This window comes from Populus trichocarpa, chromosome 14, assembly GCF_000002775.5.
Source record: "Populus trichocarpa isolate Nisqually-1 chromosome 14, P.trichocarpa_v4.1, whole genome shotgun sequence".
Taxonomy (NCBI): domain Eukaryota; kingdom Viridiplantae; phylum Streptophyta; class Magnoliopsida; order Malpighiales; family Salicaceae; genus Populus; species Populus trichocarpa.
The window spans coordinates 5,383,394-5,399,289 of NC_037298.2; the positions used below are offsets into that span (position 1 = coordinate 5,383,394).

General features: G+C 34.4%; 2 protein-coding genes and 1 pseudogene across 2 annotated transcripts; 2 read left to right on the plus strand and 1 right to left on the minus strand.

Moving 5' to 3' along the window:
- Positions 1–4,461: 4,461 nt before the first annotated feature.
- LOC7494081 (transcription factor EGL1) lies at positions 4,462–9,004 on the plus strand. Its single transcript, XM_002320095.4, has 8 exons — positions 4,462–4,799; positions 5,246–5,497; positions 5,604–5,700; positions 5,848–5,862; positions 6,355–6,411; positions 6,541–7,446; positions 7,968–8,390; positions 8,658–9,004. The coding sequence occupies exons 1-8, from the start codon at positions 4,675–4,677 to the stop codon at positions 8,730–8,732; spliced, it is 1,950 nt and encodes a 649-aa protein (XP_002320131.1). The 5' UTR covers positions 4,462–4,674; the 3' UTR covers positions 8,733–9,004.
- Positions 9,005–10,516: 1,512 nt separating this feature from the next.
- Positions 10,517–11,833, minus strand: LOC18105222 (gibberellin 20-oxidase-like protein; annotated as a pseudogene).
- A 128-nt stretch (positions 11,834–11,961) lies between these two features.
- LOC18105223 (elicitor-responsive protein 3) lies at positions 11,962–13,895 on the plus strand. Its single transcript, XM_024584385.1, has 5 exons — positions 11,962–12,209; positions 12,368–12,433; positions 12,528–12,666; positions 13,124–13,259; positions 13,355–13,895. The coding sequence occupies exons 1-5, from the start codon at positions 12,056–12,058 to the stop codon at positions 13,508–13,510; spliced, it is 651 nt and encodes a 216-aa protein (XP_024440153.1). The 5' UTR covers positions 11,962–12,055; the 3' UTR covers positions 13,511–13,895.
- Positions 13,896–15,896: the final 2,001 nt, after the last annotated feature.

Here is a 15,896-nt window from a genome sequence, read left to right on the forward strand (position 1 = left end):
CAACGTTTTGAAAACGTCAAGATTAACATTTGAAGATATGAAATTAAATAATACCAAAAAAAAAATCAAAATTTTATAAAACAAGGTTTTTACCGTAAAACAAATCACGTCCTTAATAGTAGTCATGCACAACGATCTGAAAACGTCAAGACTAACATTTGAAGGTTTTAAAGAATATGAAAATCGGAGCGACCATCGGCTAGTCTATAAAGGCTAAAAAATAATCTACACAAACAAACATTAAGGTGGGACCTACCAAAATTGATTGAAGGGTATGAGAGGGCAGGAATCCAATGGGCAAACAAAGCAGGAAGTGGGTGTGCATTCATATTCCATGAACTTTGGACACGAGACATGCGATCTGCTGTCATAATAAACAATACGCAACTATGAAACAGAGCTTTCGGTCTGACATCACCACATTTTTCAATGTACGAATGACAGCAGACAGCAAGTCTCTGGCCCATCCGATGCTGTGCCAAAGATTGCATGTGATCAAAAACGTGAATCGTAGTAAATTCCTCAGGGGTCATTGGGCTGGGGATACAGAATGTTGCTGGGGTCCAAACAAGGGAAAGGACAAGTAAAGAATAATTTTCATTTTTTTTTTGGGATTTAGCTAACAAAAATATGATCGATCACGTTCTTCCGGTCTCTTCGCCCCTCTCCAATAATGGACCCATTGCCCTTGCCTCTTTGCAATTGAATACGTTCGTACACCCAGAAGAACTCTCTTTTTCTCTTTTTTTAAAAAAAAAAAAATTCCCCGTGCCTTTTCTGCCACTCGCTTGATTATACCGACGGGAGAAAAGAATGTTATAAACGGACCGGTTTAAATATGAATCGGAAAATGTCTTCTTCACTGAAAATGAAATTTAATATCTTTACCTGCCTACCATTTTTATCCTTGTCTTTTTGCTGCCGAATTAAAACTTATTTGGTATTGTGGCTACGATTACTTTTTAAAGTGATTTTCGTTTAAAAATACATTAAAATAGTATTTTTTTAAAAAAATTATTTATGATATCAGCACATCAAAACGATCTAATAAAATTTTTAAAAAGGAGGTAGAGTTTCAATTAGCTACTTAAATTTCTTGAAATTGCAGCCTTAGTTACATATTAATAATGGAAGATTTAAACTAAACGGATTGAAGTGTAACATTGCTAAATGTATAGGGGTTAAAATATAGTTTGTCTCACATGATGTAATGTCGGTAATTTGTATCTCTCCTCTTTTGACTTTGCTTCACCGGATTGATTTGCAGACCCCTCTTAAACACGTGTTCATTAAAATAATATTTGACAGAAACATGGCTTATCGTTACTGATGAAACCTGTCTTGACTCTTGACGCTACTTGCCGAGTTATGGTTACCGGGACCAAGAATCAAGGAGTGATTTGCTCTTGATTTCCACATCACTACTAGCTTGGTATTCGAATCCTATAAGAGATTATAAATAAACCTCTTTTAAATATATTAATTTGTATATGAATGGTTGAGAAAATAATAGATTTATACGACTTTTAGCAATGAACTAGGTGTAATTCCTGCGCGATGCCACGGGCTTGTACATTATTGTGGGTTTATGAAAAAAATCATATGCAGAAAAATTGTTATAATTCACAATATTTTCAAGAAAAAAACTACAAAACTAAATTCTCAACCAGCTTAATATTAAAATCATTTAGGAAAACACTATAGCAATCTATAATGTTTTGTGAGAAAATAAACAATTGTAATTCTCAACCAGCTCAATATTAAAAAAAATAAGATCACCAAAGATAATTTTGAAAAATATCACAAAAAAACAAAAGGGAAAAAAATCAAACAGGGAAACACTGTAGTAATCTATAGTGTTTCATGAGGAATTCTAAAGCTGTAATTTTCAATCAGCTCAATACTAAAAATAATTAAATCGATAAAGATAATTTTAAAAAAAAATCATAACAAAAAAAATCATGTGGAAAAAAATTGTAGCAATCAACAGTGTTTTAAAGAGAAAAAAACTACAAAACTAAATTGTCAACCAGCTCAATATGAGAAATTCAACAAAGACACTTTTGAAAAAAATACATAAAAAAACATGTAGGGAAACACTGTATCAAAGCAAAAATCATGTGGGGAAACACTGTAATAATCCACAGTGTTTTAAAGAACTACAAAGTTAAAATTTCAAGCAGCTCAATATAAAAAAAATAAAATCGATAAAGATAATTAAAAAAAACAAAAAAATCATTAAAAAAACGATGTAGGGAAACACTGTAGCAATCCACAGTGTTTCATAGAAAAAAAACTAAAAAACTAAATTCTCAACCAGCTCAATAGTAAAAAAATAAAATCAACAAAAACAATTCTGAAAAAAAAAAGAAGACAATTTTGGAAAAAAAACAAAAAAAATGAAAAAAGAAAACATATAAGGAAAGCTAAAGCTCAATTCTCAACCAGCTCAATATTAAAAAAATAAATTCAGCAAAGATAATTAAAAAAAACATGTAAGGAAATACTACAGCAAAACAAAAACCATGTGGAGGAAACACTGTAGCAATACACAGTGTTATTTTTGAAAAAATTACGAAGCTAAATTCTCAACCAACTCAATATGAAAAAAGTAAAATCAACAAAGATCAGTTTGAAAAAAAAAGAAATAAATCATAAGAAGAAAGAAAAAAAACATATAGGGAAATATTGTAGCAATCCACAATGTTTTAAAGAAAAAAACTACATAACTAAATTCTTAACCAGTTCAATATTTAAAAAATTTGGCAAAGATAATTTTGAAAAAAAAACAAAAAATAATTAAAAAAACAAAAAAGAAAGAAGAAGAAGTCAGTTTTAGAAAAAAAAAAACATGTAAAAAAAAAGGGAAACAAAAGCCAAAAAAAAAAATAACATGTGGCGTGGGGAAAGCACTATTGCTTTCCCCACGCATTTTAGAGTATTACTTAATATTGTTAATTTTATCTATATAAAAAAAATTCACAAATTAAATTAAATTAAATAAAAAAACTAAAAGAAAAAGATTTTACGAAGACACTCATCACAAAACACTATTCATTAGAAATTACTTTATATTTTTTTATTTAAATTTTTTTTCAGTTAATGTTTTTTTTTTCTTTATCTTTGAACATTGAATTTACAAATTTGCAGGTCGTCTCACTCTCATAACACAAGTCATGAGTTTGACGGGTTAACTCAAGTTTTTTTTTTCATTTTTTTTTTCAAATAATTTTTTTTATATAATTTCATCATTCAACATTAAATTTATTTTTACTATGTTGTCAAAATCTAATGACATAAGTCATGAGTTTGGTCAGTTAGTATGGTTGACTCGTTTTTTTAATTGAATTTTTTCCTCTAATATCATTATTTAATATTGGATTGATTGAGAATTGAGTTTCATAATTTGTTTTTGTTTGTTTTTTATTAGGTTATCTCAACCTAATGATTCAGAAATTATGTTTAGCGAGTTAACTTGATCGTTTTTGTGTTCTTTTTTTAATTTTTTAATTCAATATTTGATTGATTGAGAATTGAGTTTTATAATATGTTTTGATTTAGTTTCTATGGGGTATCTTGGTCTTAAGACAAGGATTGTGGGTTTTGATAGGTTAACTCATGTTAAATCATGTTGTTTTTTTTTCATTTTTTTTCTATGAGGTTATCTTGATCTTGTGACTCAAGTCATCAGTCCTTCAACATTGAATTTTTTTTTATTAGATAGTTATATTTTCATGGTCTATATCGCGGGTTTGACAAGTTAACTTAATTGATTTATTTTTTTCTTTTTCACGGTTAATTTTTTTTTTATACTAGAAAAAAATATTAACAAAACCTGAATATTTTTTTACATCAAGTTTTTTTTATAAAACCCACAGCATAACATGAGTCCATTATCTGAGTAATTTACTAAAGAATCTAAAGGGGTAGATATATAAAATTCATCAATGGGATTCATCCATTTGATGGAAACAAATGTTCCAAAAAGAGAATTTTCTGTTAAATTAGCATGGTCTCGAGCTCGAAAGATAATCAGCAACTTCAGAAATTGTTGAGCATGAAAGTGAAATCCTTTCCTAATCGTAATACAGACTATTTTATTACATGGGGGGTATTGTTCTAATGGCATTTCCATTCCATGATAAGGCATCAAAGTACAAGAAGGCCAAGGGAGATTCTTTTCCAGATTAAATAAACATCAGTTACCTTGTCCAATAGATTCTTCTCATTAATTGCTCATTAATTTCAGCATCGTCATGACCCATATAAGCACAAAATATATATGTCCACTACTTCTTAATTGGGAAAAAACCAATGAAAGTCCATATCAGTTTTTATTAGTTAATGGTCCTTCCTGGACGATATAAAAAACAATTGTGCCACTGCCACCAACCAAGGTGCCCCATGACAGAGGTAATGGTGTGCATGCCATATATCTACAAAAATTCAAAAATAAAAATAAAAATCAAAGCCTGATTGGTTACAAGGCCATGATTGCTTGACAAATTTCCACTAGGGGTGTTTCCAAATTCCATTATTTTTACATTATTGAAAGCAAATAACCATCTGGGGTCCGCTTAAAAAGTTAGCAGCCAGCGCTTTCTTGCTTGACTAGTGTGTTAGGGAAGAAGTGTTTCACTTCTGCAAGTTGAGTGTAGTTGTATTTGTTTGGCAATGGCTCCTGTTGTCCAAGGCCAGCAGGTGGTGCCAGATAACTTGAGGAAACAGCTCGCAGTTGCTGTAAGGAGTGTGCAGTGGAGTTACGCAGTTTTCTGGTCACAGTCAACTAGACAACAAGGGTACATTAGTTGAACTTCTCTTTAAACTTCGAAAGTACTTCTTTTCTTCTTACAACGATTCGGTGTTGCAATTCTTTTATTATTTCTTAATTTCCGTATCTGGGTTTTCACTGATGTGCTCATATGCTGTGTACTTAATGATGAAAATACTATATCCAAGATAAAAACTTTTCTTTCTGGTGATAGTCCTTACAACACATACTGCAGCAGAAAATCATAGTAAAAGATTAAGGATTTTGCTGCTGCAGTAGATGTTGTAATCATACAGTATGAAAATTAGGGCTGTAAGAGTTTTCTTCTGTTAAAAAGATAATGCTAGGATAGTTTAAGATTCTTCCTTTCATTTGGGTAACACAATGCAGCCTTGAAAAGTTAATTGAGATGGCTTTTCATTTATGTCTCTCCGTGCTTATGCTGAGAAATACTATGTAATCATGTTCTTTTAGGGTACTGGAATGGGGTGATGGGTACTACAATGGAGACATCAAGACTAGGAAAGTTGAAGCTATGGAGCTTAAAGCTGATAAAATAGGCTTACAGAGAAGTGAGCAATTGAGAGAACTTTACGAGTCTCTCCTTGAAGGTGAGACCGGCCTGCAGGCTACGAGGTCTTCTCCTGCATTGTCTCCAGAGGACCTGTCAGATGAAGAGTGGTATTACTTGGTTTGCATGTCCTTTGTTTTCAATCCTGGTGAAGGGTATTAATCTGCCTTCTACTGATCCGCAGATCTTATTTTCTCTCTCGATAATGTGGTCATATAATAATGCTTTTAGATGGTCATTCTTCTTTCAAATTGTTGACAGGTTGCCAGGAAGAGCATTAGCTAATAAACAGCCTATCTGGTTGTGCAATGCTCAATATGCAGATAGCAAAGTATTCTCTCGCTCTTTACTCGCAAAGGTTGGTTTCCTTGTCAACTTCTGTTTCGCATTTAAAGCAAATTTCAACTGATCTAATAGCCGTGATATCTTAAATGCCATGAGGGAAATCTGACTTCTGTTTTTCTATGTTATGTTCTCTCTGTGACTGGACCATCACTGCCCTTAGAGCGCATCAATTCAGGTAAGAAGGTCTATTTGTATATGAATGCATGATGTGAATGCCATGGACACGCTTACACATGCATGCCCCTGCATTGGCCTTTGCATGGAAGATACTAAATTCTAATGCTATGCAGACACTCACACGTACATCTCCCTGCATCGACCTTTTCTCTCTGGCCACTTCACATTGTTATGCTTTCTTTTTACATGTTACTGAAATAAGATTTGAGTCATAAGATATGCCAATCTCAAGCCTGCTATATGTTTTCTGAAGCTTGAACTTTAAAGAAGCAATGTTGCACCATGCTGGCATATAATAATTTTTCCCTCTTCTTCAATATTACTATCCATTTACTACTTTTCATGCTAAATTAAGGAGAAAGCTATTTACCTTAACGGGGATTTTAAAAAAATATCATTTTACCTGCTTAAAAGTTCAACACCCATAGCCCAATCACATCTGTTATCTTTCTGCTCTGACATCGCGTGGCTTGTGACTTCAATTTTGCAGACTGTGGTGTGTTTTCCCTATCTTGAGGGAGTAATAGAGCTAGGTGTGACTGAGCTGGTAATTCCCTGTCTTGAAAATAGATCAATGACTTTCTAATTCAGAATATATGTATAAACCATAAATGTAATGGAACAGTTTGTAAAGGCCTTAATTGTGCTCTTGCTTCTCTTTTTGACTTATTTCAAGGTCACAGAAGACCCCGGTCTCATTCAGCATATCAAAGCCTCCTTATTAGACTTCTCAAAGCCTGTTTGTTCTGATAAATCGTTCTCTGCTGCTCATAACAAGGATGATGATAAAGACCCAATGTCTACCAGGATCAGCCATGAGATAGTTGATACATTGGCTTTGGAGAATCTGTACACCCCAACAGAAGATATAGAATCTGAGCAGGAGGGAATTAACTACTTACATGGAAATGTGTGTGAAGAATTCAACAGGAACTCTCCTGATGATTTCTCAAATGGCTATGAGCACAATCTGGTGACTGAAGACTCCTTCATGCTTGAAGATTTAAAGGAAGGAGCATCTCAAGTTCAAAGTTGGCATTCCATGGATGATGAATTCAGCGATGATGTTAGAGATTCTATGAATTCAAGTGATTGCATATCAGAGGTTTTTGTGAAGCAAGGAAAGGTTGTACCCTCTTCCAAGGGAAAAGACATATCCCACCTGCAATTGAAAGTACTTCAAGAAGGAAACCACACAAAATTGAGCTCCTTAGATCCTGGAGCTGATGATGACTTGCACTACAGAAGAACTGCATTTGTTATTCTGAAAAGCTCAAGTCAGTTGATCGAAAATCCATGTTTCCAAAGTGGTGATTACAAATCCAGTTTTGTTGGTTGGAAGAAAGGAGCAGCTGATGGCTATAAGCCACGAATACAACAGAAGATGTTGAAAAAGATTTTATTTGCAGCACCTTTGATGCATGGTGGTCACTCTATTAGGTCTGACAAGGAAAATGCAGGAAAAGATTGCCTCAAGAATTTGGAAGGCTGTGAAACATGCAAGTTGCATTTTGAATCAGAAAAACAAAAGGAGAATGAAAAATATCTAGCACTCGAGTCAATAGTTGCTTCTATTAATGAGGTAATTACATTGCCTTTGTTGGAAATCATGTTATTATGGAGATTTTGATAGTAACCGGAGATTTCATAATTCTTCAGACTTATCTTACTGTGAAAAATGTTAATTCATTTTTGAAGAAGTGGAAAACAGTCGTCAACCTCTAACTAGATGTATGCTTTACTGGTTTTTTACTAGTTTTTGTAAATAGCCTTCAAAGCATTTACCTCTATCTTTCCTCCTCAACAAATTTTGTGCTAAATTTTGTTAACTGGCTCTGAGATAATATTATTTCTGAGAAGTTCATTATTCTGATCCTTGAATTTCCAAGTCGTCAACCTCTAATTAGATGTATGCTCTACTGGTTTTTTACTAGTTTTTGTAAAAAGCCTTCAAAGCATTTACCTCTATCTTTCCTCCTCAACAAATTTTCTGCTAAATTTTGTAAACTGGCTCTGAGATAATATTATTTCTGAGAAGTTCATTTCTGATCCTTGAATTTCTAATGATGCTGTACATTAAAAAACTTGATCATACTTGTACAGATTGACAAAGCATCAATCCTCAGCGACACCATTAATTACCCGAGACAGCTTGAGTCAAGAGTAGCAGAACTGGAATCTTGCACAGGCTCGACAGATTATGAGGCCAGATCCAGGAGTTACATGGGCATGGTAGACCGGACATCAGATAATCACGGCATCAAGAAGCCTTGGATAAACAAGAGGAAGGCCCGTGACATTGATGAAGCTGAACTAGAGCTTGATGAGGTTGCTCCCAAGGATGGCATGCCCGTAGATTTGAAAGTATGCATGAAAGAGAAGGAGATTCTCATCGAGATGAGATGTCCTTACAGGGAGTACATGTTGCTCGATATCTTGGATGAAGCCAACAAACGGCAGTTGGATGTGCTTTCGGTTCATTCATCCACTCTTGATGGCATTTTCACGTTGACCCTGAAATCTAAGGTTTGTGCAGAAGATCAACCCTGTTACTGCCTTTTCTACATATCTTTTGTTTTTCAGATGCATTAGAAATCCGAAGGTAAGAAATTAGAGGTGCAATGACTTCTGATGAGACTAATATGTATTAAAAGCTGAAATTATATTATTACCTTTATAAGAATTATATAGCCTTTAGAAGAAGTCATTGTCATTGAAGTTGTTTCCAAATACTTACACTAATGCCCTTTTTTTGGTCGGCAAAATGCTCAATTCTTGTAAACTTGGTTTCAGTTTAGAGGGGCAGCGCCAGTTTCACCAGAAGGGATGATCAAACAAGCACTTCGGAAAACTGTCGGCAAGACTTGAGTCGTCATTTATCAACTTATCAACCGGCACTTGAAAGATTTCTCCATTCAGTAGAGATTAGTTCTTAGATTCTCATGTAACATGTAGCAGTAACTGCATGAACTCGTAATTGCATAACTTCAATGTCCTTCTTAACTTTTTCTCCATTATTAAATGTTCAACTGCAGTGCTAGCTAATTAGCTCAACTTGTGACTTGATAGGAGTGATGGTCCCTCAATGTAATTTATCTACCATTTTGAATCTCTTTTCAATCAAGTGCTGTTTTGAAAGATACCCTTCTTTTTGTGAGCTGCTGCTTGTTTCTTTAGGTCCATCACAAGTCCTAAAGAATTTGAAAAGCCTGCCAAATCCGAGTGATTCTTACCCCAAATCACACTCAAAGAAATCTCGTTAAGTATCAAAAAAATCTTTAACCCTTTCACATCTTAGTATCAAAAATTCATCTCAATCTAATAGCTTAAATTGTTTAGGTGAGGTTTCAAGATATAATTAATATTATTCTCTAACATACTTTCTCAAGTAAAAACTCTTTGAGCTTGAAACTTTCACGAACTCATATTACCTTGTGCTTAATTTTTATCAAATAAATGAGGATGGTGAGATTCGAACTCGTAACAACTTGGTTATTAAGGCTCTGATACCATGTCAAAGAACTATCTCAACCCAATAGCTTAAGCTGTTATGTGAGATCTCAAGATATGATTTATATTATTATCTAATATACCACCTCAAGTGAAAGTCCTTTGAACTTGAAACTTGCACAGGTCTATACTACCTTGTACTTAATTTTTATCAAATAAATAGGTATGGTGAGATTCGAACTTGTGACCGCTTAGTCATCAAATCTTTGATATCATGTCAAAGAACTATCTTAACCCAATAACTTAAACTGTTAGGTTAAGTCTCAAAATAAAATTTGTATTATTCTATAACATTTAGTAATGATTTGAAATATATTACTGTACAAGGGGGACAAGCACATAAAACCTTCGACTAATGCTATAATTAGAATTCTTAAGTAAGCTAAAATTGAAAATATCTTAGATATTCTTTAAAACAGGATGTAATTAACCTATAAAAGATCCATAAACTATAACAATATGCCTGTATTAAAATATGATGCAATGTACACTCTCTTGCTTGGAGAGGAAGGTCATGATTTCAAGGGTGAAGAAAAGCATATTCGGTCACTCATTTATAGAAAGATCAGAGTGGGGTTTGGGTTTAGAATGACCAATTGCATTGTCTCTTCTGACACTAATCTGTTGATGTCATAAAGAAACATTGTGATGTTAGATGCCCAAATTTGTATGGAATTTAAGGCAATCCTGCCAGTTATTTCTCAACTAATTGATCTTGAAGGCATAAGTTGGATATCCTGATGACCTGGCAAGAACAAATCCATTAAAACAAAGAAAAATTATAGATTCTTTTGGAGTTGGCTTTTATTATATCTCCATTTATTCATAGGCACGTAAATACAAGAATTATATAATACACAAACACATAATTTGGAAGTTGAAACTCCAACTGTACAACCTCAGGTCAATGCTCTCAAACCCGACTAATCCTTGTTTAGTTTTCCTCTTCCCCTTTAACTCGAAATCCTTCAAGACAAACCATTCATTAACTTAGAGCTTAAGAGTTAAGAAATGCAATTTCTAGAGATTTCTGACATAAACCACGAACTTTAATAGCTTAACTTTTTAAAGAATGAAGATTACAAACAATATGACCAAATACACGGGGAAAAATTTGAAATTGGATTTTCCAGCCATGACTTTCAGAGAGTAATACGAGCAAAATGCTTAACAGTGAAGCCAACCTTCTCAAACTTCCCTCTCTCGCTGCTCTCTATAAACTCCAAATAATCCGAACAAACAAATGGCTCATAGATCCTCACGTTTCCTTCTCCTACTACTTCACTTGGTGCCAAGATTACCTTCTCATCCTCAAAACACCAAGAAAAGGATAGATAAAGACGGTTAACTGGTTTCTTCAAAAATGATTCGGTGTTCTGATGATCTTAATTTGTCGTTGCTCCAAGCTGGCGGCATATCTCCTATATATGTACATGTTTACCACCAAAGTTTGCTCACATGGACTTGTATCCATCAATTTCCCTTCCTTAGATTTCACCTGCAGTCCACCAACTTCATCTTGGTATACAATGGTCACACAGCTCATGTCTGTATGTATTCCAAGTCCCTCAACCTCGTCTACCAAACTTTCGGAGGTGTGTAGTTTACAATCCTCAGATAACCATGGCAATTCCTGAATTCTGATTCACAGCACTTCTTGTCAAAACCCTCTCCCAGGCCAAATTTAGTGACTTTAGTTGGTGTAATTGGTACTTTATGTTTATTTAGTTGTAAAAACAAAATAAGGTTATCTCTTGGTTTTGTGATTCAATGTGGTTTCGAGCTTGAAGTTCAGGTCTTGACTGTTTTACTTGGGTTTTATTTAATTAGCTTCTGATGGCGTTGCTCTTACATTATTTGATCAAGTAGAACATAAAGATGATGTTGTGTTGTGGAGTGCGATGGCTTCAATTTTTGTTAAGAATGGGAAGTATAGGGAAGGTATTGATTGCTTCAGGAGAAATGCTGAGTTACAGTGTGGGGGCTAAGGATCGATGTTAGTGTTTTAGTCCTGTCCTTTGCCCGCTTGAACTGATCTTGGTGAGTTGTGTTTAGGGAAAGAGATTAATAGGCTGCTGATAAAGAGTGTTTCGCATTCTATGATTGTCTACACGTTATTTCCAATTCATCAATCTCACACCATATGCATCACATGGTTCATAATTGTCAAGGGATGACAGTTAAGTGGCTGTTTTTTATACACCCTAATTGTTTAATTCATGGTGCTAGTCTTCTCGTAGAACAAAACTTAAAAATCTACTTGTTACCTATCACACAAAATATAAATTTGGTTAAGTTGAAGAGCATGCAATCGAACTTTGAAGTTAATTAAACCGTATGATGGGTAAGAAGACCTCTGGAAGTTCAATGTTAGACCACAGATGTAAAGTTTGAACCATGTTAGGCTATAGTTTCACTCTGCTCCCATGCTACAAAGTGCTGTTCATCATAACAGTCATCGTATAGAAATCTTTGTAACTCAATATTTCATTGCTTCGAGGCCCATTGATTCTGGGATTCATTTAAAACAGCTTTGGTTACTTATTTACATTGAATTCCTTCTTATTAGTGAACTACGTAACTTAATTAATTTAATGCATATGTTGCATTAAAAGAGCTTTGAAACTGCCACTGTTACTAATTCTTGCACCAAATGCAGCAGCAGGAGCATCTTCTTATATATGAAAGCACACGGTTTCTCTATATTGGACAAGCACATACAGATGCAATCTCACACCAACACTCACAAAGGGAGTACCAGTACACAGATGAAGAGAGGAATCCTTGAAGTACTTCTTGTTCATGCTAAAGGCATGAAGCACACAAATCTCATCGGTAACTCTCCCTCTCCGATCTATATATAGACCACATAAAGTGTGATGTTTGCTTGTGGTTCTGTATGCCGCCGCACCCGTTGAAGTTTTTTGCATATGCCTTCTTTCATTTTGACCTGATTTGAGCCCATTAACATTTCAGTTTCGCCTTGGTTACAGGTCCACCAGTCTATCATGTCATCATACAATGTGGATCTCACGTGCACAAAAGCAAAGCATCATCAGGTTCACACCCTGCCTTTCAATTTACTAGGTTGATATCTTGAGCTCCTACGGCTAGTTTGTTCAAGTACCTTAGTAACTCAGTTTCATGACTCAGGCAAAGATGAAAAAACATGGTGGAATGAGAAATTCAGGTTTGACTTCCCATTAACTGATTGGAAACAGTTGACCCATCTAAAATTCAGAATCATGGACCAGGAATTCTTCACTGATGGTGGATTTGTCGGTGAAACCATGTAACGTCTAGAAGTCATTCTTGCCCTTATTTTTTTCTAGAAGCTTAATATTGCATGATTTTGTTTTATCTAAAAAATTTCACGCTCCTTGCCCTTTAGGGGATCATGTAACGCAAAGAAGACACATAACGAACCTAACAACTTCTAATTCCACATGGAACAATATCATTCGTAAATGGCTAAATCAACTATCATATGTATGCTTTTCCTCCTTTGAAGCTTGACAGTGAATATCTGCATAAATTGTGAGTGGGAAAGATAGATAAGATTTGTAGCGGAAACTATGCCAGGGTGGTTTTCTAGCCGCCAAAAGTAATGGCAACGAGGAATTTCATCAAATAATATTTTCTCGTGGGTGTAGTGATATTGCAGAGACTTGTCTCAGTCCACTGACCAGTTTGTCTTCTTATGATTTTATTTTGATTTTTTTTTAATTTACGTGTTATCTGTGATTTAGAATTTACCTTGGAGGAATAATAGATGAGGGGATTAACAGAGGAATTCTAGAAATGATGCCAGCTCCATATAATGTGTTGCTTGAAGATGACACCTACAAAGGAGAGATAAAGATTGGACTCAAATTCATTGCCAACGTAAGCAAACATTGTTATTTGACATCCTTTAGTTTCTATTGTAGGCATTAGTGGATTAGATCACTGAAATTACGTAAAATCACCGTTTTTTGCAGACAGAAGTGCTCCCAGAGAGGACATTCCTTGCACAGGTGAATGAACCAAGACAACTGATATGCAGATCCATTATAAATCTCTGGAAATTCTCATGGTGGAAGTTGTGGCCTCATCATAGTCAGAGGAGTACTAAAAATAAGACAGAGGAGGAATAAGATGGATCATAATCCTGAATTGTAGTCCTAGGAATAACTTGGTTGCGAAATGAGTAAGATGAATTTAACCTGTGGGATTTGGATCATATTTTGGTTATCAATTTGGGAAATGTTTCCCTGCTTGAAATTCATTTAGAAAATTATCAGATTCTGTTCTTCATTGTAGCAGCCATATATTGATTTATAAGCGAGCAACGTCAGGTTTCAGGGTTCTCTCCCCATGTTACATATGTGGCCAGCTCAAAATCTTTTGAATAGTTAGTTTCTGTTAGTCGTTATATTGGTGACAATGAGCAACAGGACCCAAGACTGGAGCTTGCGTCTGTCCAACAGCTGAATGGACATTGGTCAGATTTGCTTAGGATCCCTTTCTTCTTTTTTCTTATTTTTTTCCTGGTAATTTCGTATGGACAGGTAGGCTACTTGTTTTGCATCTTAAAAGTGAGTTCGTGCGTTTGCTTAATAAAGAAATATTTGACCTGATAATATTGTGAATATATTTCTTTGCAATCCCCATGACACATTCATGGGCCAAATTAAAAGAACATGCAACACATTTGCGAAATGGTATGCACGTCTGTCTCAGGAGTCAAGACCCATCCGAGGATTTCTGTGTTTCATCTAAATAATGTTTTGAGGAAATGGGTTTCTACATGTATTCCACATGTCTTCTAAGCTAACCCCCGACCAAGCTAACAACTATTCTAACGTATTCAACCAAGAGTTGCATGTTCTTCTTCTTCTATGTTTTTTTTTTCTTAAGAAATAAAGTTCAGTTATTTGTGTACTAATAATTCCCAGGTTTTAAATTGGCTATTGAATTGATGATGAAAGTGCTGCCAAGTTTCATTTCCAATTTGACTTTCTGGTCCTACCAACGTGGAGAAACAAAGAGAGATTCTCGAGTGTGAGGATGAGGCATGTTGTAGGTTTAAATTAACGTTCATCAACCAAAAGAAATATAGAATTTAGGGTTTGGATATTAAATTTTTATGTAGCCAAAAATGGTGGTGGGGAAATATTAAACATGGATTTTAGGTGATGGAGACTCTGCCAGCATCTCATGGCTTCTAGCTTCTAGCTCACATGCAGATTTATAATCCTTACCACCTAATAAAATGATGAAAGAACAAGTTGTCCTTTCTTCTTCTTCCCTTCCCTTCTCCTTTTCTTTTCTTTTTTAATTAAATGAACGAATTGTCTTGCATGATCATTTGATTTTTTTCTCTCACTCTCCACATTTGAAAAATGGTTTATATTGACAAAATTAAGGAAAAAAATGTCGGAACATGATGGTACAAAACTAAACAAAATAAAAATCATTTTTCAAATTAAAAAAAAAAACAAAAAAAAACGTTGAGTTGTTGTAGGCCTAGACAGCCCTGCTGGTAGCCCCTTTAACTACCAAAATGATTGGTAGCGAGGCCTGGCCGCCCCTTTAGGCTACTAGGCCAATTGGCCGCCCACCAATCCATTCTTCTTTTTTCCTCTTCTCTGTCTTTTTCTCTCACTTTTTTCCTCGGCAGTAGTAATTTCATGTGTAGCGTACATAATTTCTCTATCTCGCACGTATAAAACTATTGCAGGATAAACGTTCTATTCTATTACCAATAGCTATCTTTTTGCTACACCTACCAGACATCTGTGCCAATAAAAATAAATATATCAAGTAGCCAAAAACACAGGCTAACTTGTGTTTAAAAAAAAATTAATTTTTTTTTATTAAAATTTAATTTTTTTTATATGTTTTGAATCGTTTTGATGCGCTGATTTCAAAAATAATTTTTTTAAAATAAAAAAACACCGTTTTAATGGATTTCAGCATAAAAAACATTTTAAAAAACAACCACACTCCAAAACAGGCTAACTTCTTTTCCAATCACTTACTAGAACTCATGGCAACTCACACCAACAGCTGAGCCACTTTGGTTGGCCAATAATGTGATTTTCTTTTCCATAAAAAAAATTTATGAATAAATACACCTGTTTCATTAACCAGGGAGCAATTTTTTCTAAAGCCACACCCAAATTCACACGCTATGATATTTTTACTTTTCTTTTCTATACATTATCTTTTCCTATACATACATATACTAACTTAAATATTGGAGAGTTTCTCATTCTACAAGGGATTTTTTTAAAAGAAACAACTTAGGCACATAACTCAACTAGAGAAAGTCCATTTATGTGTTAAAGTTTTTCTTTAACTTCATTAGTGGCGTTGTTTATAGAAAACCTAAATAAAAAACCAGTTCATTTCCTTTCAACTTTCACCAACAACTCTTTCTATAGCTGACGAGACTCCAGTTTAGGGGAGAGTAACTAATCTCCTCATCACAGGGACTTCAGTTCCTTTAGGTCTTTAACATCTTTTCCATCAAGTACA